Source organism: Leptidea sinapis, chromosome 9, assembly GCF_905404315.1.
Source record: "Leptidea sinapis chromosome 9, ilLepSina1.1, whole genome shotgun sequence".
In the NCBI taxonomy this organism is placed as follows: domain Eukaryota; kingdom Metazoa; phylum Arthropoda; class Insecta; order Lepidoptera; family Pieridae; genus Leptidea; species Leptidea sinapis.
The window spans coordinates 3151714-3175347 of record NC_066273.1 but is presented as its reverse complement, the minus strand read 5'-3'; the positions used below and the strand labels follow the sequence as shown (position 1 = coordinate 3175347).

Here is a 23634-nt window from a genome sequence, read left to right as displayed (position 1 = left end):
TAGTGAAATTTCTGGACAAATTAGACTTAACATCTAATGTTTCAATGTGACGAGCGCAATTGTAGTGCGGCTCCGAATTTTTGGGGTTTTTTAGGAATCCTGAGCGGTATTGCATTGTAATAGGCAGTGCGTATCACTTACCATCAACTGAACGTTCTGCTCGTCTTTTCTCTTATTTTCAAAAAAAAACCTAACTTCGAATGTCTTAAAGTGACGAGTGTAATCGCAGTGCTACCCAGAAATTTCGGTTTTTCTAAAACCCTGATGGCACTGCGATCGTTATGTACAAATCGTATTACTTACCATGAGATACAAGTCTTGCTTATCTCGACACTTCTCAAAGTAATTTGTACCCACGATTTTTGATGGAATAACTCGTGCCAATTATGAAGCGAACTTAAAGGTCGCTTTTACAGTGAAATAGGGATGGGAGATAGTTGATGTTACATGCGCGAGTGGGTGCGAGTCGTAAGTGGCCATTTTGAATTTGTTTCTTTACTGGCACGGGTTATAACTATGTTGTATCGTCCCGCAAACATGGTACCAATGTGTTCATGTATACTAAGGGCAGTGACACCTTTTTTGAAATACCTCTTTTAGCACGTTAGGGAAATATTATCAGAGTGAATTTTTACGATGTGGGCGCACACCGACTCCCAAATTCGACACCCTCACGTTAGTTGGTCCATTTTTGTCAAACTTCAGCTTCCATAAGCCTCTTGTAACTCATTTGTCTAGTGAACCACAAGCAATGGACGATAGTTAAATAAATTTCAATTTATAAACAAGTTCTAAAATAAAAAATTAAATTTCTCACTAATTGTATAAAAATAATTTAATGATATTAAATTCTATTCTATTCTATTATATTCTTCCTACTATGGCTCCTGTGGAAGGTGTACCACAAATTTGCCAATGTCACGTTAAGGTAGACCACCAAGATTAGAGTATTGTTTTACTAATTTTAATGGTAGTGATCGGTGCTTAAGATTGAAACAAGTTTTATTTTCTTATACCTAAACCAATATACATGCTGTTAGGACTATAAAGGACATACACAAATATAATTACTTAAATTATTTAATATAAGTACTTAGTGCTATTTACAACTTAATCTTATTTATTTTAATATATTTACACAAAATATATACAAAAGGAGTGAAAACTAGGGAGAGGAGACATTTAAAGGAAGTTGGGCGGGGTACTTCAGCAGGTATAAAATTGTACAAAGAAGGTTGTGTTAAGGGACACTTGAAGAATAGATGACATTAAATTATACGTTATTTAACTAAATAATGCGGTATATTAATATTATCATTGGTTGTATTTAATATCTTCTATAAATACAATATTGTTTTTTCTACAAACACAAAATAGCACGAGGCATATTTTTTTTAAGGATTTTTGTTTTGTTACCCCAGAGAAGAATAACTTTTTGCGTGAGTATTTATAAGTACACACAAACTTTTGGAATGAAGTTCCTTATCGCGCGTTGCGAATGGGACTTAACTTATACGGAAAAAATTAAGACCAAAAGTTGTAACGACTCTTTTTTGACACGTTATTGAATATATTATAATTATAAATTACAGGACAATCCAGATGTCCTATTAGTTTTTTTTGTTTGTTCAAGTTTTGCACATTCTGAAAAATCCGAGCAAGGCTCGGTCGTCCGGATATTTATATATAATACAAGCAGTCCCGACAGACGTTGTTCTGTGCATACTTAATAAATAAAACAATAACTAAACTAATTTTTCAATAATATTTCATAACATCAAGGATTATTTCGTAACGTAGGTATGCTCCTTTTGTTATAATGAATTTGTGTCACATCAGAACTGTCAAACCGTGCGTCAATAAATTCTCTCACAGAAAATATGTCCACACAAATCAAATATTGGGATTAAAAAAAATAATGGGTCCCAAATCGAAATAAAAACTATCATCTCTCAAGTTGGACTAAACTGCACTCGATAATGTATTAAAATCCGTTCATTAGTTCCAGGAGTCCATCGCGGACAAACAACGTGTCACGTAATTTATATATATTAAGATTAAATGTATATTACAATTCCTTCAATAATTAATCAAAAGGAATTCGTTCCATTCGGATGTCCCTTGACACCTGTCAAGTTTTTTTTTTAAATCTGTAACACGTTGTAATTACAAGAACCTTATCGTACAATATCAATCTGGAAATATGGAAGTAGAATATGCATTAATGATCCATTGTAATCACTGTGGATGGACGCACCACAGCCAGCCGTTTAAGGATGGAATCCCACTTCACTTTTACCAGTAGGAGGCTCCTTAGCACATTAAGCCGGCTAGATTATGGGTACCACAACTGCGCCTATTTCTGCCGTGAAGCAGTAATGTTTAAACATTACTGTGTTACGGTCTGAAGGGTGCCGTAGCTAGTGAAATTACTGGGTAAATGAGACTTTACATCGTATGTCTCAAGGTGATGAGCGCAATTGTAGTGCCGCTCAGAATTTTTGGGTTTTTCAATAAACCTGAGCGGCACTGCATTGTAATGGGTAGGGAGTAGCATAGCCGGTAGGTAGTGGCTGTAAGAATTATACGGAGCTGTTTACATTTAAATTGCAAAATTAATCATTGGCAGAACGTCCAGACTAGCGTAATGCCATCGAATTCGCGCTTGTATCGATTCTTCTACTCGCCCAAACGCCCATCCCTTTATTTCAGTGTTCGCAATCCCTCATTGTGTATAGTTCAAATTCAAGTCCATAATATATATATATTATACGCTTTATATTAGCTTCACCTGTATGTTTGTATGTTTGTAACCGACTTCTTTGGGCGCTATTTTGACTCACTTTAAACGGCTAGATTTCGTTCAAACTTTGTAGACTTATCGAGGACCGATGACATTACACTAATTTGACTAAAAAATTAAAAATAAATAATAGTTAAAAAAAACTAAGAAGCACGCTTTAAAATTATAAAATTCAACTAAAAAATAGAAAATAAATTTAAATTGAAAATAGTGTAAAAAAAATATATTTTATTGTAAAAAAAGCGTGGGGTGCTTTTTAAGATATTATTAAAATAATAATTCTTCTTACACCCCACGCTTTTTTACAATAAAATATATTCTTTTTACACTATTTTCAATTTAAATTTATATTCTAGTTTTTAGTTGAATTTTATATAAAGCGTGCTTTTTAGTTTTTTTTAACTATTATTTTTTTTAAATATTAAATCACTTGTTGAACATCAAATTCGACAACTCATTCGAAAAAAAGTGCCACAGAAGTTCGGCGGGCATTTTTCCTCAGTAGGTACAGACATACATGAGCTCGTAAATTCGTAATATCTACAAACTCTAAAGTGAAATCTAAAGAAGTATACAACATTGGAGGATCCGTAGCTACTACGTAAGTCGGTACTGGCTAGAAGCCGATCTAATTCCTAGCCAACAAGATATGTTCAAAGCGTTTAAGCAAAAAGCAATCATATATCGTGAACTCATAATGTCAAATAATGTCAAAATAAATGAAAGGTATTTGTAAAACAATGCAACTATATTTACAATACTTAATATTTATATAGATACTTACATTAACATCATGTACTAGGAAATGTACCAAATGATACTGGAAGCATTTACGCGTTGGATTTTTTTTTATGAAAATAAGGGACGAGACGGCAGGACGTCCAGCTGATGATAATTGATACGCCCTGCCCATTGCAATGCAGTGCCGCTCAGGATTCTTGAAAAACCCTAAATATTCTGAGCGGCACTACAACTGCGCTCGTCACCTTGAGACATAAGATGTTAAGTCCAATTGCCCAGTAATTTCACTAGCTACGGCCCCTTCAGACCGAAACACAGTAATGCTTCACGGTAGAAATAGGTGCCGTTGTGGTACCCATATTCTAGCCGGCATCCTGTGCAAAGGAGCCTCCCACTGGTAAACTAGGCTGATCCGTTAACCGAAGTAGTTACCAGTGGTTAGATTTCCAGTAGCCCTATTGAGGCGCAGAGATAGTGCTTTGTTTTAAAAAGAAACTATTTAATCTTAAATCGTACTATTCTATAAAAGACTTCTTTTCAGATGCTTCACTCAATTTACATTTTAAAATATCATTTTACTTAATTTAATTACATTTTACCAATTTGTATTATTTACATATCACTTGACTGACATTGTGTATATCTATCTATGTATATATATATAAAAATGAATTGCTGTTCGTTAGTCTCGCTAAAACTCGAGAACGGCTGGACCGATTTGGCTAATTTTGGTCTTGAGTTATTTGTGGAAGTCCAGAGAAGGTTTAAAAGGTGAATAAATAGGAAAATGCTGGTAAATTAAAAAAAAACAACAAATTTGTTTTTCCTTTGATGTGTCCATACATAATTTCTATGAGAGAATTTATTGACGCACGGTTTGACAGTTCTGCTGTGAAACAATTTCATTGCGACAGCAGGGTGCATATTTTACGAAGTAATTTTTGATGTTATGATATTATATTATTGACAAATTCACATAAAAACATTATTTTATTTATTATATACAGAACAAAGTCTGTCGGGTCAGCTAGTAGTATATATTTGTTTGACTTGTTATTAATTATTATTTGTACGCCACAGCATGCGGGCAAGGAATGGAGAACTTTTATTGTGATACAAATCACAATAAAAGTACAAAACACATAAACATCTTATGTATACCCATCAGTACAAATAAATGATCTTATCTTACATTCTCTGCGCAAAATTCACGACAAAACAATTTTCAGATTACCATACTCAGAATTATTTAGTGGAGTGCTTGCAATGCCCACCTCCCAGTACATTAGAGTGAACGGCTATTCAAATAACTACTGGAGCTAAGGTGATCACATATTTATGAGGTATTTCTTTATCTTATGACAATATTTTAGTCCAGTCATTTAAGCTTAAATTAGGTAAGAATCTCGGAATTCGAGATACCCAGCTGTAAGTCTGTAAATACTTGTATATTGACACCCTACAAGTTGTCTCAAAACCTACATATGGTAGGGCGTAAGCAACTATTAAATTTTAAGGTCAAAGGTCACCAAAATCGGTTTTTGGCGCTTTTTTTGGAAATATCTCATTTCCTATGGGTTTTTTGCTATTTGTATTTATTATCAATATTGTAGATTACAAAATTCTCTACAAATTTAGTTAAAAAAAAATTTTATACCGTGAACCGTTTTCGAGATAGAGGGCGGAGAGCACACGGTCACAGCATCACTTCAGGTCAACCGGTGCCTTCGGTCGAAAACGCGCCATATGAACTATCGATAAATCAATTATTATAAATATTTGTTAATTTTTATTAACTATTATATTATATTTTATCATTTTCTTTCGCATTTGAGGAAGAAAATTGTTCGGCCCAGAGATTAGAGAGAGTGGAACTCAAACCTTATTGACAGTCTATAATGCTCCGAAATCTGTGAAAAATCTCGATCATCTTAGTTATATGCATTAAGTCAAGTCTACAAAACTTAATAAACCTGTGCAGCTTTCAAATATTCCACCAACAAGTGCAGCTGCTCATCAACATTTCAACCGTGTATATTATCTAGTTCAAACTGGGTAGGGATATATATATAATTTGGAACCTTAGGTATGGGGTTGGGCAATGCGAAACGATTTTATGGAGCCTATCATGACAATTTTACCACCTGCTCCAGAAGATTTGCTAAATACAATTTTCTGCAACTGCAAGAGTGGTTGTGGTTCGCGATGCGGATGCAGGAAAGCGGGCTTGCAATGCTCTTTAGCTTGTGGCCAATGTAATGGGCAAGCTTGTCTCAATGCTCTACCATATCAGAGCGACATTAACGAAGATGGAACCTTTGACCCCGAAATCATGGAAGAACTTGAGACAAATATCGTTGAAGACGATAATGAAGACCAGTTTGAAATTTACCAGCAGCCAGAAGACGACGATGAAGAGGAAGAAGATGATTAAAATTATAAATTGTAGTTTTTGTACCCTTTATTCCGTTTTTTTACTTTCAATAAATATAAATGTATTGAATGATATTTTGTAATAAAAAGATTAATTCATAATTTATTTGTTTTTTTTTTTCATCGTGTAAGAAGTTATTAACATTAATTATGTTAAAATTCAAATATATTTCCTATATTTTCATTAACAATTCTGCAATAAAATGGGCAGGTAATGTTGTTAAATAAATTAATACTGAATAAAAAGTGGATAGGTTAGGAAAAAAATGATAAAATAATAGTTAATAAAAATTGACAAATCAATCAATCAATAATCATTGATTTATCGATAGTTCATTAGCTATATATGGCGCGTTTTCGACCGGAGGCACCGCTTGACCTGAAGTGATGCTGTGACCGCGCGCTCTCCGCCCTCTATCTCGAAAACGGTTCACCATATAAAAAATTTTTTTAAGCAAAATTTGTAGAGAATTTTGTATTCTACAATATTGATAAAATTACAAATAACAAAAAAACCCATAGGAAATGAGATATTTCCAAAAAAGGCGCAATAAACCGATTTTTGTGACCTTTGACCTTGAAATTTAATAGTTGCTTACACCCTACCATATTCCAACGGCTGGCCTGCACACCATAACTGGTTGCATGCGCACTACGCCAACATCTGCCCTAGAAACCATTCTAGGGCTCACACCGCTTGACATACATATCCAACATGAGGCGACAATGTCGGTTCTCCGCCTGAAGCTGATGGGTGTATGCAAGAATGATGACTGCCTCACAGGAAACCTCTGGAACAGAGTAAGGAAGGATTTCCCACTCTGTGAGGCACCCTGTGATAGAATACCCAAAACACACATCTTTCAAAAGAATTACCGTATTCGACTGTTCGAAGTGGGAGCAGACCAGTCAGGTGTAAATGAAGTCAGAATTTACACAGACGGTTCCAAAATGGCAGCTGGAACTGGAGCTGGCATCTTCTCACAGGAACTGAATATACACACCTCTATACCCTTAGGCATACACAGCTCCATATTCCAATGCGAATCCATAACCAGCAAGGAAGCTGCAGACGCGATACTAAGAAGGAAAATACACGGATATTATATCCGTATTCTATCCGACAGTATGGCAGTACTGACTGCGCTGGGGAGCAACACCTATAACTCAGCGCTGATATACGAGTGTCACCGATCCTTAGAACGAGCTGCCTCTAACAACTGGGTAACTCTGCAATGGATCAAAGGACACAGCAGTTCGTTGGGGAACGATGCAGCGGATGAACTTGCAAGGCGGGGGTCGGCAACGTAAGTGGCTGCCCCAGGGCCAGTCCTGCCGCTACCCTTCAGCCAAATGCGGTCATGGATACGCTCTCTCACCAACAGCCTACATGGAACCCGATGGACAAATGTCTCAGGCTGCAGACAGTCGAAAGAGGCGATTCCTGCACTATCGCCCAAACTGACACGTCGACTTCTTAGCCTAAACAGACATGACATCCGAATTATGGTCGGCACCCTAACGGGTCACACATCACTGAACAAACACCTATTTACAATCGGCGTTACGGACAGTCCTAAGTGCAGGGGCTGTCTAACCGAAGATGAAACGGTCACTCACGTAATCCTGGAATGTGCTGGGGTGGCCAACCAACGGGCATAAACCTTAGTAAATACAAGGTCGCTCCAGGAAGTCTGCGAACACCCCAGGAGTGTTCTGAACTTCTGGAAGGAGCTGGGCTGGTTGGAATGACTGGCCAACACTGCACGCAAAATGGACCCAATTAAGCGGTCTAATTGCGGAAACAGGAGCCCTTTACCAATACCAACCAATACCAATACACCCTACCATATGTAGGTTTTGAGACAACTTTTAGGGTGTCAATATACAAGTATTTACAGACTTACAGCTGGGTATCTCGAATTTCGAGGTGAACTTACTATAATGACTGGACTATTAGTTTACCTTGACGATTCCATGCTCTGAGTAGCTCAGGCGATTGAAAACTCTCGGAGGCATTTATATCCCCATTGGGTGTTTGTCGGTATTCGAGTATATTTCTGTAGAAATAAAATTTGAAAACAAAATTTTATGAACGATGCACGACTCGAATCCACGACCTCGGGCATCTAATCGATCTAGGGCACCGAATTATTGCTCATATTTGAAGGTGATATTAAATATAAATAATTTAGTACCTAAACAATTTGTTAAGTTTTTAAAGTGATTCTAATATGCAAATATTGGGGTTGAGCAGGTTATCAACTGTAAAGTAGATCCTGTAGATGAAGCCACAACCTGAGAGTTGAACTAAGCATACAAGATTTTATGACGATACGTCACTCGATCGGTTAGCTCAGTTGGTTAGAGCACTGGCACGGAACGCCAGAGGCCGTGGGTTCGAGTCCCACATCGTTCAAAAAAAAATTATTTTTCAAAATTTAGTACCTATCTACCATCTAGTGAGGTTCATGCGTTTCTCTAGATAACGGATATTTAAATTTGAAATTGGAGTTTAGAAAAATAATTTGTTATGATTTTAAAGTGATAACCCACACTTCTGGGTTTAATTACACAAATAAATATGAAAACAAAATTTTATAAACGATGTGGGACTCGAACCCGCGACCTCCCGCGTTTCCTGCAAGCGCTCTTTCCAACTTAGCCAACCATTCGAGTGACGTATCGTTATAAGATCTTGTATTCTTTGTTCAACTCTCAGGTTGTGGCTTAATCTAGTTGAACAAAGCATAAAACATTTTATGATGATACGTCACTCGAACGGTTGGCTCAGTTATAAAAACATTTACCGTCAAAGTTGTGTGAAACAAATTAATAAAGAAGTTTTATTCCTAAAACTGGACAAACGACCTTCAGGTTCCTTAATGGTAAGTAAATATTCTTGTAACTCTTATTTAGACATATGTTGTCGTTTGTTCATGTTATTTCAGATGGAATACACTAAGTACGTCTAAAGCTCTAAACGAACATTCGGTAGGGAAAGCTTGAATACATTACGATACAATTTAGTCAAAATGAGAGTAAATAAACTGTTTACCTATGTTTTGGTACATATCCATCCAAACGTAGAAATAAAATGAAAAATATTGAAAAATCTGGTTTTATTTCATAATCATCAATAATATCTTCTATTATTAATTACATGCAATAATCAATATTGAAAAATTTGGACATAACGTTTACTAAGCAATACTTACAGAAACACCTTCTGAATCTCTTCATTTATATTGATGGCGTAAAATTTCTTAGTTTTATGTAATATTTTGCAAATTGCGGGCTCAGTGACGAGTTTGGCTACGTAAATATCTTTATTATCAGTGTCAACTTCAAGCTTTAACAATATTTCACGTAATTCTCTAACATACTGTGTAACTCTCTCTTCAGGTAGCAGTTCAAAATGCCAAGGCAGACAAACTCTGAGTATATTCCAAATAGTTTGTTGACTAACAGCATATACCAAATTGGGATCTGGCCGTGGTACCTCTCTCTTTTCCTCCTGTACCTCTTCCTTTTCTGGTGGTTTTTCCTCAACCGTTTCCACTTCTGCCTCACAAGGTGGGCAAATAAATGTCGTCTTTACATCTGTCACTGATTGCGCCATTTTACTACGACTAACAAGGCTCTTCTGTGATTTTGGTATTCGAGCACTTTGGGGGCTATCGAGTTTCTTCGCTTTTTTACCCTTTTTTCCTTTCTTTTCCGTATCTGGCAAAGGCTCTGTATATTCTAACTCAATCAAAGTAGTGCCTTCGCATGTGTTGATAACATTCGTTAGCACTGTTTCAATAAATTGATTCGTAGATTCTAATGCGCGTGCTAAGCATTCGTCTTTGTACATTTTAACTTTTATAAGTTCACAAATAACATCTTTGCATTCCTCCCAGCAGAAACAAACTTTTTTACCAACTGCCATACTTAGAGCCTTTGCAAATCCTTCAATAGGATTATTACTCTTACAGAATGCTAGTAAGAATGCAGAATAGTTCATTACGTCTTCAGCGGTTTCAAAGAGTTCAAACAAAAAATGTTTTATGAGATTGATTCGCAAGCCTAAATTGTCGATGCAATCCAGTTCTTTTTCAAACCAAAGTGTTTCAGCCAAAAAGTCATTCCTAGATATTAGTTCTGTAGATTCAAGGTCGTAGCACCGGAAACGCTTACGCAAACGTAATAGTTCATCCACTGAAGGAAACCTAACATTTAGGCAATAAATTAGGAAATCTCTCCAGTCCACATATGCTGTCTCCCCAAATAACAAATATGTAAGTTTTAAAACCTGTTCAGGGTCAATTTGTTTCCAAGCTTGAGGAAACAATGGTCCATCGCACGATTCCTTTCCAAATATTATAAAATCTTGTAATACATATACAAACGCCTGTTGTAGGGCAATACCTACGGGTGCTACTATTTTAAGTTGCGATCTTAATCTACCCAACTGCCCTATTTTAAACTCTGTTTCACTTATTACATCATTTTTAATGTTATCTCCAACACTTTCAGGCTCAAATTGTAGTAAGTTAGGGTCTATAACAAATGTGTCATGTTCTAATATAAGACTTTCTGGAATTCTTTTACCTCCTTCGACGGCCATCTGCATGTATTTACAAAGACGATCAACAGACTTTATTTCATTGGCGTAATAATTATTAATTTCATTTTGAATGTCCATAAATGCCTTGTAAATGCAATCATTGAATAATTTCATATCTTGGAAACATTTATATTGTAGTGCTAAAATACGTCTATTCAGCCGGAACATTTCTCCATTAATAGCCATTGACCATTCTTCAATGCATTTCAGAGCATTTTGCTTAAATATTTCCTCTTCATTAACCGATTCGTTCGATGAAATTTCGTCTCTTTTCTTTGGAGCTGTTACATTCCTTGAAACCTCACTATATTCTCGAGCAATTAGAGAACGATACGAATCATTTGTATCTTTGATCACCTTAAGAGCAAACTTTGCATTGTTTTCCAACACCATATTAAAGGGGTTATTACTGTAATCAATTTCTATATTTTTTAATTGTAACTCCTGAAATGCATTCTTTAAATGTCTGTACAATTTATCTTCACCTCCCTTCTTACTTCCAGAAGTTTCATCAGAGTCTCTGAATATTTTAGAAAGTTCCTTTGATGACAAGCGGTCGTTTGGGGGCAAGCGTTTTATCATTGCGAAATAAAAATCGTGAAAGACTTGAAAGATGAGAAAAGAACTGAAAACATTAACTCATATTATTATTTTAATCTTATCAACTCAATCTTAAATAATTGTTAAGAATAATGATAAAATGAGATAGGATTCTAATAAATTATGCACTCACTGATTAACTTCCGTTTGCATACATGAAATGTAGGTATTCGCTAATGTAGTTAATTCTTCCACAGCCCAATTTTCACAAATAAGAGATTGTCTTTGTTTTTCTGCGTATATTTTTCTTTCATCGCAAATTTTATATAATTTGTCTTGTAATTCTTTAATTCGGCAATGCCATTCATTTTTTGTTAGATTGACATCACGCCAATCATTTTCAAAGTCGTTATAATCCTTCTGAAATTGATATACCATATCTTGTTTTTCTGATGGAAGTGTTATAATTTGTGTCATTTTATCCTTAATAAATCGTGTATAGGGTACAACCAAATTCATCTGCAAGCGTTTTGCATAAAACAATTGTTGTAGGTCATTGATATATATTTTCTCTATCTCTTCCCAGCATGTGGCTAATGCAGTTCCAATAATTTCAGCTATCGGTATCACACCGTAATTCCAATTCTCCTCACCTGCTAGAAGTTTAATCTCATCTACGCTGAGTGATGTCTTTGAAGATTTATTCTCAAATTCTTCATTAATCATTTTTATTGATGGCTCTTCATCTGCTGTATTTTCTGACTTTGAATCAGTGGATTTCACTAGTTTGAGCTCAGTGGTAACGGATAAACGACTTTTCGATCCACGAGGAATTTTTTCTTTAGACTTACCATTCATTATTTCTGATTTAACTAGTTTTGACCTCATTTTCCTAACATCTGATGATGGAAAATCTAAAGTACTCATGACATTCTCTCCAAAAAGATTTTCGTAAGACTTCATCGGCATTGAATGATCTCCTATTATGTACTTACAAATCAAACCTAATTGTTCCTTTTCGATAACTTCATAGTACATACTATAATTGATTCCTAGTGCAGCATAAAATCTATCAATGAAGTCAGAATTTTCTTCATTTAGCTCCCATATTACAAACTCTCTAAGAATATCTTCACTCTCCTTTAAATTTAAATAACATGTAAAATAACATTCAAATGGTTGATCCCTTATTTTCTTATGTGGGTCATTAACCAATTTCGAAACTCTTAATTCTTTAAAAGGGTCATTTTCTACTTTTCGATGTTTAACTATGCTTTCTTCTAGATAAACATCGTCACTATCATCTAATTCTTTTTCATCCGGCGGATATCTACCTGAAAATGTTTCCTCTAATATTTGTGCTTCGTGATAAGAATTCGGATAGTTTATTATTACAAATCCATTAATGTCATGTTGGTCCTTGAGATATTCCACAATCATAGCTGCAATCAGATAATCAGTTAACGAATCTCCTGCTTCTAAAGAATTGTATGCATATCTGCCGAGATCTGCAGCATGTGATAAAACAATTTCTTCTTCAGGAATAGTTTTTGGTGTTTGAGTTTGTTTTACATTTGGGGGTTGAGGCCCTGTTATAGCCGCCATAATTGCTTCACTACTCTTACTTATAATTTCATCTTCAGCTTTTAATAACTTAATTAACTCTTTGTCTTCTTCTTCCTGCGCTGCCATTAAAAATTTATCAAAAGATAGTTCTATGTCAGTGCAACCTATCATTTCTACTTTAAACTTGCGTAAACTGAAATTAACAGCAGCCTCTATTCGTACAACATGAATTTTCCGTGCTTTCAATAAAATTTGCATTGCTACCGTTATAGACTTATCTGGAACACCTCGGACTAGAGCTTTGGATACGAAATTGGGTAACTCAGCCGGAGGACGTTGTGGAGGGTATGGATATTTAATTTCAAGTAGAGTATATACCACATGTCCAAGTATTCTTGATCCTAAATTTTCAAATTTCCTCTCTTCAGAATCTGGATCGTAATTAGGAATCAAAGTGCTAAGTATCCACGGATACATATAGTTATGATATTCTATAAATTCAGAATCGTTCATAGCTTGCTGTCGAACAAGTTCAAGTCTTATTATTTCCTCTTCAGTATTTGTCTCCTCATATAAATTATCCTTTAAAATATTTTCTGTGGGCTCAAAAATGTCAAATATAGGCTGTTTTTTGAAAAATAAATTTTTCCATTCATGTATAAAATGATCGGGAATGTCGTTTTCAAGTAACAGTTTAAAATAAGCAAATTTTGTGGCATAGTCCACTATAGCTAGGACTGTATCATAACAAATCTCATAATAATGCTGACGCTTTCTTTTCATTTTCTCTGCATATAACCTTTTATGAAGCATTTTCTGTCTTTGTTCCTCGAAATCAATTTCTTGATGACCTAGTGCAATTTCTTCCTTAAGGTTATCAAAATACTGATTGAATTGGTTAGTTCTTTGATCAGTAAACTCCGCTTCACCTGTTATTCTGTTCTTGACCAAATTACGAGCTTGTTGTCTTGTTTCCATTATTTGTGTGACCATTTGTTTTTCAAATTGGGACAATTTCATTACTTTTTTTGCAAGCTCCGTGTCATGATTTGACTCTTCTTCTGCTACCGTCATATCCCATAAGGTACCACTTATAACGTTTCTGATTTGCTTATGAAATTCTTCCGAATCAGAGTTTTTATTTATTTTAGTGTGCATATTTTCCATATATTTTTGTGCCCATTCCGAATCAATAAAAGTTTTCTTTCGCTCATTAGCTTTTTGTTCTAAATCAATCAATTTTTCGTACGTCATATTTTCAAACTTACACGGATTCTTAAGACCAAATTTTGTCATATCCTTTTTGTCCTTATCTGAAATACGTTTTGGTCTCTCACCGGATTGTTGTACGGGTATGGACTTCTTTTTAATTTCATTTAACATCTTAGAATATTTATGCCTGATAAAATCATACGTATCTTTAACTTGCTGGGATTTTATTTTTTGCCACTCTATTAACTTTTTTTCGTTTAATAATGGTCGAGACAAATCGTCTACAAAAGGTTCTGGTTCTTCGAATACACTACTGATAGTAAATCGATGATCAATTTTCTCAACGAGATTCGATGCCATTTTTCTTTCTCTTTTGACAAAGTTTGTCCGATCCTTTTTATCTAGGTGGAGAAATAATTGATAAAACAAACGTAATAGCGTAGAGCCTCTACCTTCTATCATACTTTTAATATCAGCATCGGAAGGAGTAATATCGATCGTCTTCAGCCAATCCTTTAAGAGTTTCCAATTGTTCTTAATTTCTTCAACATTGTCACCATCTCTAATAAAATAATGTTTATCATCATCTATGATGTGGTAGCTACGTAGTACACAAGAGATAATGTAGCCGTTTTTCATTTTGTTACCAAATTCCTCAGCTTCCCAATTGATAGGTCTTTGTAATCGTTGTGAAAGCCATTCCTTTAATACTTCTGCCATATTATTCAACCTTTAAACTAGGTAATGAATTGTTGAAAAATATTTTTGTATAAAATCTAATACTGACGTATCGATGCGTCCGCAATATTATGTCATCACTCATCACACATATACAACACAGTTAAAACCTGCAAAGAGATATTAAACACTACGTTCAGATTGAATATACAAACTACTTACAAAATTTATTTGACATACCTAATTGTTTTTTCAATTAAATATTCCAGACCCTGTGTTTGAGAACGAGATTACATCAAGCCATATTTACATAAAATAATATATATATTTATGGAATAGGAGGACAAACGAGCGTACGGGTCACCTGGTGTTAAGTGATCTCCGCCACCCACATTCTCTTGCAACACCAGAGGAATCACAAGAGCGTTGCCGGCCTTTAAGGAAGGTGTACGCGCTTTTTTGAAGGTACCCATGTCGTATCGTCCCGGAAACACCGCACAAGGAAGCTCATTCCACAGCTTTGTAGTACGAGGGAGAAAGCTCCTTGAAAACCGCACTGTGGAGGACCGCCACACATCCAGATGGTGGGGATGATATCCTAACTTGTGGCGTGTCGTGCGAAAGTGGAATTCGGCGGCAGGAATCAGGTTAAACAGCTCTTCGGAACACTCCCCGTGATAAATGCGGTAGAAGACACACAATGAAGCGACGTCTCTACGCAACGCCAAGAGATATATATATATATTTTTTTTTAATAGATTTACAATTGACCTGCGTAATTAACGCACAAACAAAGAGTGCGAAAGGGAAGAACATGACGTGTAACGGAGATACAGCAAGACAGAAAAGGAAAGCGAATCATCATTAAACCATAAACTTACGCGCATATTGACAATTAATATCACTTAACGGTGGACCGCTTACGCATACTTTGTTTGCCATGCCCGTGTCTATGCGTACCAATCGAATCTTATAGATATAGGATCAAGCAATTTTGAGCCTGAGTGTTGGGAAAACCTCGCCTTAAAGTCTATGTATAACTATTGGTATAACTTGATTATTAATGTTAATGTAATGTAATATTCAAACACTAGTTACACTAGCAAAATGTAAAAGACTCGTCAAACATTATTTCGACCGATTGTACCTGCATTTTGTTGAATAAAAATAAATCAATCAATCAAATACTTCGCGACTGGGAGCAGTTAATTTAGTTGGTTAGTGAACCAACTTGCAGCGAGCGCTCCAGATAGTAGTAAACCTTGGGTAATTAATACGTCTAGGTAGATAGAGTCTCTAGTTGTTAAGAAACCGATGAAAAAAGGCCAGGAATAACACTTTACTATGCTTGACAAGTTACGTCTTACACTCGCGGTTTGTATGACACTTCGTGTTCGTGTGCGTGAATTTCTCTAAATAGAGGTTAGTTCTAAAACCTCTTTTTTTCGACGTTTTCACAGCTGTATATTTCACAGATGTATAAATAATCTTAGTCTAAGATCTAAGTCTTACTAAGAAATAAACTATTAGTTAATGTAGTTTGCGAAGTACGTGACAGATGGCAGTCTGTAAATTCGAAAAAGGATCCGTAGAACTAATTATTAGTATGTAGAGTCCGTTTTTTTTTTTTATATGTAAGATTTTTTTTTATTTTAATGGAAAATGGGGACAAGCGAGCGTACGGGTCAAGTGATCACCGTCGCCATCATTCTCTTGCAAAACCGGAGGAATAACAGGAGCGTTGCTGGCCTTGAAGCTCATTCCGGGGATGATATCCTAATTTATGGCGTGTCATGTGAAGGTGAAATTTAGCGGCAGAAATCAGGTGAAACAGCTCTTCGGAACACTCCCCGTGATAAATGATGTAGAAGACACACAATGAAGCGACCGACGTCGCAACGCCAAGTGATCCAGCCGTTCATAGAGCACTGGGTCCCCGACAATTCGAGCTGCTCTGCTTTGCACGCGGTCAAATGGATCGAGCTGATACTAGGGCGCGCCAGACCAGAGATGACGCCAGAATGTGGGCCGGCTTGAAGTATTGCCGTACTCAATTTATGACGCCCAGTTTCTTCGAAGCCAATTTGGCTTTGCCCTGCAGATGACCGCGGATGATTCCATAAGTCAGGGACTACGCCTTTCGAGTAAGAGTACCGGAATAAACGCGTCACCTCAGGCATCAACTCAGGGGCGCTCGTTCTAAGCACAGTTGGAGAAATGCCATCCGGCCCACTCGACCTCCTAACGTCCAACGAAAATAGAGCTCCCCAAACAGTTTTCTGTCGGAACTGTACTTCAGGCATAGAGCTCTGACACCGTAGTGGTTGATGGTCGGCGGTGTTTTTCCGTTGTCGTCAAGAGTCAAGATGGAGGCAAAAGGAGCGCACAGAAGATAGGCTTTCTGTTTTGCCGTAAGGGCCAGGGTGTTATGACTTATGTGCAGCGGCGGCAGGGACGGTTGGTATGAAATTGCCAAAGTCAAATTCAAATAAACTTTATTCAATTAGTCTTACACTAAGCGCTTTTGAATCGTCACTACAAATTTTTGTTTTAAATTACTGAATTTATTATAATATGTTCGTAAAAATTTGAGCTCTTGAGAAGAACATACAAGAAACTCCACAGCCACTCTTTTGAATCAAATCGAGTATATTACAATGACTGTAATATACATAACAAATTAGTTTGTAAGGTACTGCTGCATTCAATATATGAATCGTGTTTATATAATATAAATTATTTCATAAAAAGTAATGAAGAATTTAATGTATAATAATATAATTATATTTATAAATTATCGTTTATTGAATACATTCACCTTTACAGCTTGAATTCATTGACTGCCAGAATTAGTTATTTTATTCAACAAATAAAATGATTTATTAACTATTAAAGTCAACTTGGCACCACAAGCACCAGTATATGAGTTAACGCATGGACCAGCCATCGTTCCCTTCGCACATATTTGAGGGAAGGAGACGATATCGGCACACGACGCGTCGCGACGCCACCACAAGCAATACCGTGCCTTAGATTAAGGATTGGTCTCCGCTGCGCTCCAACTAGATATCGCAGGCGTAGTTGCAAAGTGTGGCAACTAACATTACGCCAAAGTGGGCGTACTTGAGTCAGTCTCAAACAATGTGTGACGTTGACGTGCCACATGTTCTGTTAAACTTTGTTGATAATTGAAACTAAAATGCCGGGTTGCGTAGGACCTACCTTAAACTTTATAAAAATAATACTACACGAAATAAGAAAGACGCTGGGATCACATATTATATTTATATTTTATTAATTTCAATGTAACACGAAGCGTATGTTACAAAATTTGCATCTAATAGATGCCGTTATAAAAAAGCTGTTGTGCTTAGGTAGTGCGGTATCTAGTTGGAGCGCAGCGAAGTCGGATTGCCTTAATCGAAGGCTCTAGCATACCGACGCATGATGCTCACAAATCAAGAGCAGCTTTCGACAATAACCAAAACTTGCGGGTTCCAGTCGGGTAACTGGAAATCTGATTTCGGTGACGTGCTTCGATTTAGCACTGCATTAACCCTTTTCTTAACTTGTACTTACTCGTTGCATTTGCAACTAAAGGTTTTATCTCAATAAAATGTTTAAATGGATATAACAGAGAGAGTTGTCATACTCTTAACTCCAGTGCAGAAAAAAGTTTTCTTTAGAGAGCCAAAGATTTATTTATGAGCAGACTATACAAAATATTATATTGTTGGAAAGTGTTTTAACGTAATTTCTTTACTCTTTTAATGTTATAATATAATTTATTAAATGTAAACGACTACCGCGATATTCGGTCTGTAAAAAATACTACGATAGAATTTATATATATTTATATTTATATCCAATACATAATATTTATGAGAACATTGAGAATATTTGTATCCATACTGTCAAGAGTATCACGTGTGTCAAAATAATATTATTTCGATATGTTCTCTCTTCTCTGAGCTGTCAAATGTCAATAGACTTATTGAGACTTATTGTTTGTCTGATTATTATGACTTTTAGAAGCTAATGTTTATTTTCATTTTTCACGCGATTTTCTAAGATATTTTTTTCAAATCCTAAATTAAATCAGAATGAAATGCGATGAATTTGAAAAAAGTGTATGCTCCTCTTTTTCTTAACATTTTGGGTTTTGAAAAGAACTATTACGTAGTGTTATGTATATAGCTATATTTACGTTTATAATTTCAGAATCCACACCATCACAAGAATTTAGAAAACTTAGATAAAGCTTTACACGACTTGGGCATGCTTAGTGCAATAACTGAAGCACGTAGAGAATACCTCAAAGAAACGAAAACAAACATCGGGGTAGTGCGTCTTAATACAAGGTTCGTATCCAACGTTACTGTTGGGTATTGTATGAAAAAAACAACTATTAAAAACAGGCTGTGTCCCTATTTAGTGCCCGTTCGACACAGGACTAAAAGTGAGAACTCGGATTCGATTTGTAATAATGATTTTGAAAGTGAGCCGAAGTATAGCATTTTTGAACCTTCTACCAGTGGTATAGGAGATATAGATATAAGAAATTCAACAAAACGATGTCAATCTCTAGAGAATATAAATCTGTTAATAGAACAACAGCCTGCATTTGAAACATCACCGGAGATGGATTGTGTATCTAATCAAATAGAAAAACTGCAAGTAGATGAATGACACAAACAACTTTAATAAATTCTTATTTGTGGTATAAATGTTAGCATGAATAGCTGTTAGTATAGGTTAAGTGTCTGTGTGCAAATAACATGAAAATGTATAAGTGTAAATTATTTGTTGCTAATTAATGATATTTTAGGTTTGTGTTTAAACACTTTTGTGTTCATATTAGATACCTATTTTGTAGGCAAATTAAAAAGTAATAAATGTGAGAATAAATTAGTAAGAGTCTATGAAGTCTGCTTTCCCAAAACAAGTCAATTCACAAGGAATTTCACAAAATAATAAACTGTTACAGTTATGTAGCATGATTACTTTTTAAAGAGTTTCATATTTGGTTTAATTTTTAAACATCTTTCACTTTTTTAAACCATAGAGAAGTAAGAGTTTCTGATAGAGATGTGAACCATGTTCATTCAACTTATCTATTTTTTTAAGGAGTATTAACACATTCAATGCTATATCCAGAAAGTTTTAGTGTAGCTGTGTGACATCAATCATAATATATATCTTTTAAATTACTTCGTAATTGGTCACATAAATACTATGCCGGAGGCTTGGACATATTAAATGTGAATTTGCAATGAATGTGTTAATAATTCGGCTATATTCATAAATATTTATGGCCTGTATTTATTTTTCTGGATATGCATTTAGACTAAGTTAGATCTGTTTATACTGAAAGTAAATAATGTTTCACAATACATTGCCATACCTAACCCAAAAAGAAACTAAAATAATACCAAATTTACAAGTGAGTCCATGTATTAAATAAAACCTAATTCAGTTAAATATAAAATAGTCAATCATTCTACTTTAATTCATCTTAAATATTCAATAGACCCCAGTTACCAAATAAGCAGTAAAGGCAGATAAACAAAGAAAAAGCTTTGTAACCTACTTCAATCAGAAGTTTTTGTGGTCTCTAGTCTATGAGTTCAATTGTATTTTCCTATAAAACTTTCTTAGACATTCACATCAACTATTTCAATTAGCATACACTTTAAAATATAATATTTATTAACATTTTAGACTATTTTACAACATTGTAACATGTGCAAAATATTTCTTCCACTTTTATTATTTGAGAATATGTTCCTTATTTGATTGATGTCTTAAAATATCCTCAACTTTCGGTTTAAACTCATTCTTCCTATCAGGTTTGATTCATTCTTTTTGCTCCACACTGTTCCTACCTCAGTTGTTCTTTTATCATTGCTTTGTACTATGTCTTTTGTCTACACACAGACTTCTGTTGTACAACATTATTTAGTCTGTCTCACCACTCATTAATATTTCACACTCTGATTGACCTCACATATCTAAATGCTACATATGTACATACACATCCTCATTGTGCTATGCAGCCTTTTCTAATTTACTTATCTAAGTAATTATGTTTTCAAGTAATGGTATAACTAAATAAATGTATGGTATGCCATGATATAACTAAATAAATGTATTTTTTTATATGTATAAAAAGACAACTTTCTTTATTATAAAAATTTTATTTGTACCAAAATTTATGGATGTTGCTGGACTCGAAGCCGCGCCTCTGGGGTTACATCCAAAAGCACTCTTACCAACTGAGCCAACCATCATAAATAAGTGGGGGCTTTTTTCAATAAATCAAACATAAAATTGGTCCAGTTCTTTTTAGTCCATAGCAAACATACACACAGTTTGTATATAGATAATATACATGACTCTCTTCTGTCATAACTTAGAAGTAATAAAGCATAATATTAGGAAAATCTATAAAATTTAAGAAAATCGCAAGTGTCCCGTAGACAGATAGACAAACATACATAATTGTAATGCAAGTATTTATTTAGGACATACTATTGTTATATGCCCTACCTGATTTACAGGTAAGAGTATCTTCTTCAAGTACCACTCTTACAATGGAAATAGCCTCCCATTCTAGCAGGATGTGTTTAAAGTCTTCAGTGGATTCACGGTACACTGACTGGATTCATCATCAGATTACTTTAGTCCTAGAAAGTTTTTGCACAGTTGGGACTTCACCTACGAGATCTCTTTGCTCTTTCTAGTCCAGAGTTTTGTTGATTTTCTATAGCATAGAATTTATAATATGATGCAAAGGTTACCATGGAAAAAATTATTGGATACCCACACAACAGATGTGAACCACTGAATGTAATTTTGCTAGTTTTAATAAACTGTAACATTAATCAATTGTAAATTACATGATATTAAGCTTACAATACCCAACATGGGTTGTTTGTGGTAATATTTTAGTGACAGTTAAAAGATCTCGACAACCATAAAATTGTGTGGACACCGTTATTATGAGTGAGAACACAGTGCAATTAGTTTAAAGTGGTTATTAACATTTTTGTTATTTTATTTGGAAATAAATATTGCTTTTCAATGTTTACTTATAATTTTCTTTTACCATACATACCAATTAAATTTCCTAAGAAATTTCTACTTTCCTAATTTGTTCAGCTTTAAATTGCTGACATTTTAAAAATAATTAATAGAATTATTATTGCTACTTATAAGTATGGTAAGTAGTTCGCTAAGGATCCAGCGAGTCAACAGCTCCTGAATATGCTTCGTGAAGAGGTGAAATACTTCGTATTGAAGTGACTTCAATGGAACTTTGTGGAATGAACACAAAAGATCAGTTTTTAATGTTTTAAATAAATATAGGTATATTATGTAACCGAAGAGGATAGGAATAAGGGACGAATTTGTTTAACCCACCCCTGGATTCCTGTGCTTTAATGTATCTATCGTTTATAGTATCTTCATACCCTTAATAACCTAGTCTGTCTTGCCGGTTTCAATATCAATAAATTTTGAGACAAACCTACAAATGCAATACAGTAGAAACTCGAAAACCTAAGGAGAACCTTATCCCGAAAAAATATTTATTTCCCTTCCCTTCAAACATCAAGTTTGTATGGAAATTTCAATTCACGCGTCCCAATATAAGGCGATAAGAATGACTCGGTCTATGAATATCGGGGATATATTGGGACAGCTTCAGATTATTAACAGCTAATTACTGACAGTAGAAGATAGTTATTTAACTCTATCTGTAGATAGTATATTGGGAACGGCCGTTATATTGGGACGCGTGAATTGCAATTTCCATACAAACTTCTATCGCTGGTAAGCTATACGTCCTCCCATTGTCAGACAGCGTGTACGAATAAGGTGAGTTACCGTCGATAAGTTTATTGCGACAGAAAAGTCAACGATAGTTACGATTTTTATCTCAAGTAACAGATAGACTGAATGTTGGGAACGGCCGTAAGAGGCTTTGTAGTCTTATCTTTAAAGTCCTTGATGCCGGAGTACAGCAAATGACTACAGAGAAACTGTGCGAGGCAATGAGTTTCATTGGAAATATGCGGGTGTAGAATACAAAACAATGTATTGCGGGTGAAACTTCGTATTTTGACGTGATGTCCGGTTGTGAAATTCGGGTGCTGGTAAAATGTCACCGATCACGATATTACTTGCAGTTAGTAGATGCAATGAGACCCCTCTCTAGACAATATTAATGAATCACAAACCGATCGCAGACGACTTGATTGTCGATGATTTGAGAGGCTCATTCTGTGTGCAGTCAAATGTAAAAACTGTGTGTTTAAAGTAAAAACTCTAGATATTTTTATGTATGTATTTGTAAAAGTTATCTATAATAATTATGAATAAGTAGCTCATTATGTTGAGAGAAGAACTGCAGTAGTATTTATGCTGCATTAAGGGTGTGTTCCGATATGCACTGCGACCACTGTACAGTGTGACGTCAATTTAGAATACTGTGAAGCCGTTCCTTTATAGCCATATTGGTTACTATTTAAAACGGAACGCAATCCCGTATACTGTCAGCCGCATTTTTTGACACAGCATTCAAATGAGTGTATTAAAGTTTTCTAGTTCATTAAAAAAACTGTTGTTGCAGTACTGTCAAATAAAAAATATTTTAATGAATATTTTAGGCACTCGAGTTGTTTTGACGGATCACGTGATCAAAGTACTGCGAGTACCTTACATCGAAAACGTAAGTGCTCACAGTAGAATATGGCGGCGATTTATGACGTCATATATTTCCCTAGGGTACTGCGGCAGTATACTGGCAGTCCATAAAGAAACGAATTTTTCTACAGTGATAGCACTGTGCAGTGCATATCGGAACATACCCTATGTATCTAATTTCTTTTTTTAAGACTAAGGCAATAAAGCAATTGTCACAGCTAGCTAGTTTTTGTGAGATTTATGTTTTATCTACTTTAAAAAATGCCAAGACAACTGTATTTTTACAATGCTCAATTATTTTTGTAACAAAGTTGATATTGAATTTATTAAGTTCAGTTCAGTT

At 35.1% G+C, this 23634-nt stretch overlaps 2 protein-coding genes across 2 annotated transcripts; one reads left to right on the top strand and one right to left on the bottom strand.

The window, feature by feature from the left end:
* Positions 1-9148: 9148 nt before the first annotated feature.
* Positions 9149-14627, bottom strand: LOC126965928 (sperm flagellar protein 2-like). Its single transcript, XM_050809723.1, has 2 exons — positions 11323-14627; positions 9149-11214 (listed from the first exon to the last, which is right to left on the bottom strand). Exons 1-2 carry the CDS (start codon positions 14625-14627, stop codon positions 9192-9194), a joined length of 5328 nt encoding a protein of 1775 aa, XP_050665680.1. The 3' UTR covers positions 9149-9191.
* Positions 14628-18569: 3942 nt separating this feature from the next.
* On the top strand, positions 18570-21675 carry LOC126966022 (uncharacterized). Its single transcript, XM_050809897.1, has 2 exons — positions 18570-18715; positions 18807-21675. The coding sequence occupies exons 1-2, from the start codon at positions 18689-18691 to the stop codon at positions 19272-19274; spliced, it is 495 nt and encodes a 164-aa protein (XP_050665854.1). The 5' UTR covers positions 18570-18688; the 3' UTR covers positions 19275-21675.
* The last annotated feature ends 1959 nt before the right edge of the window (positions 21676-23634 follow it).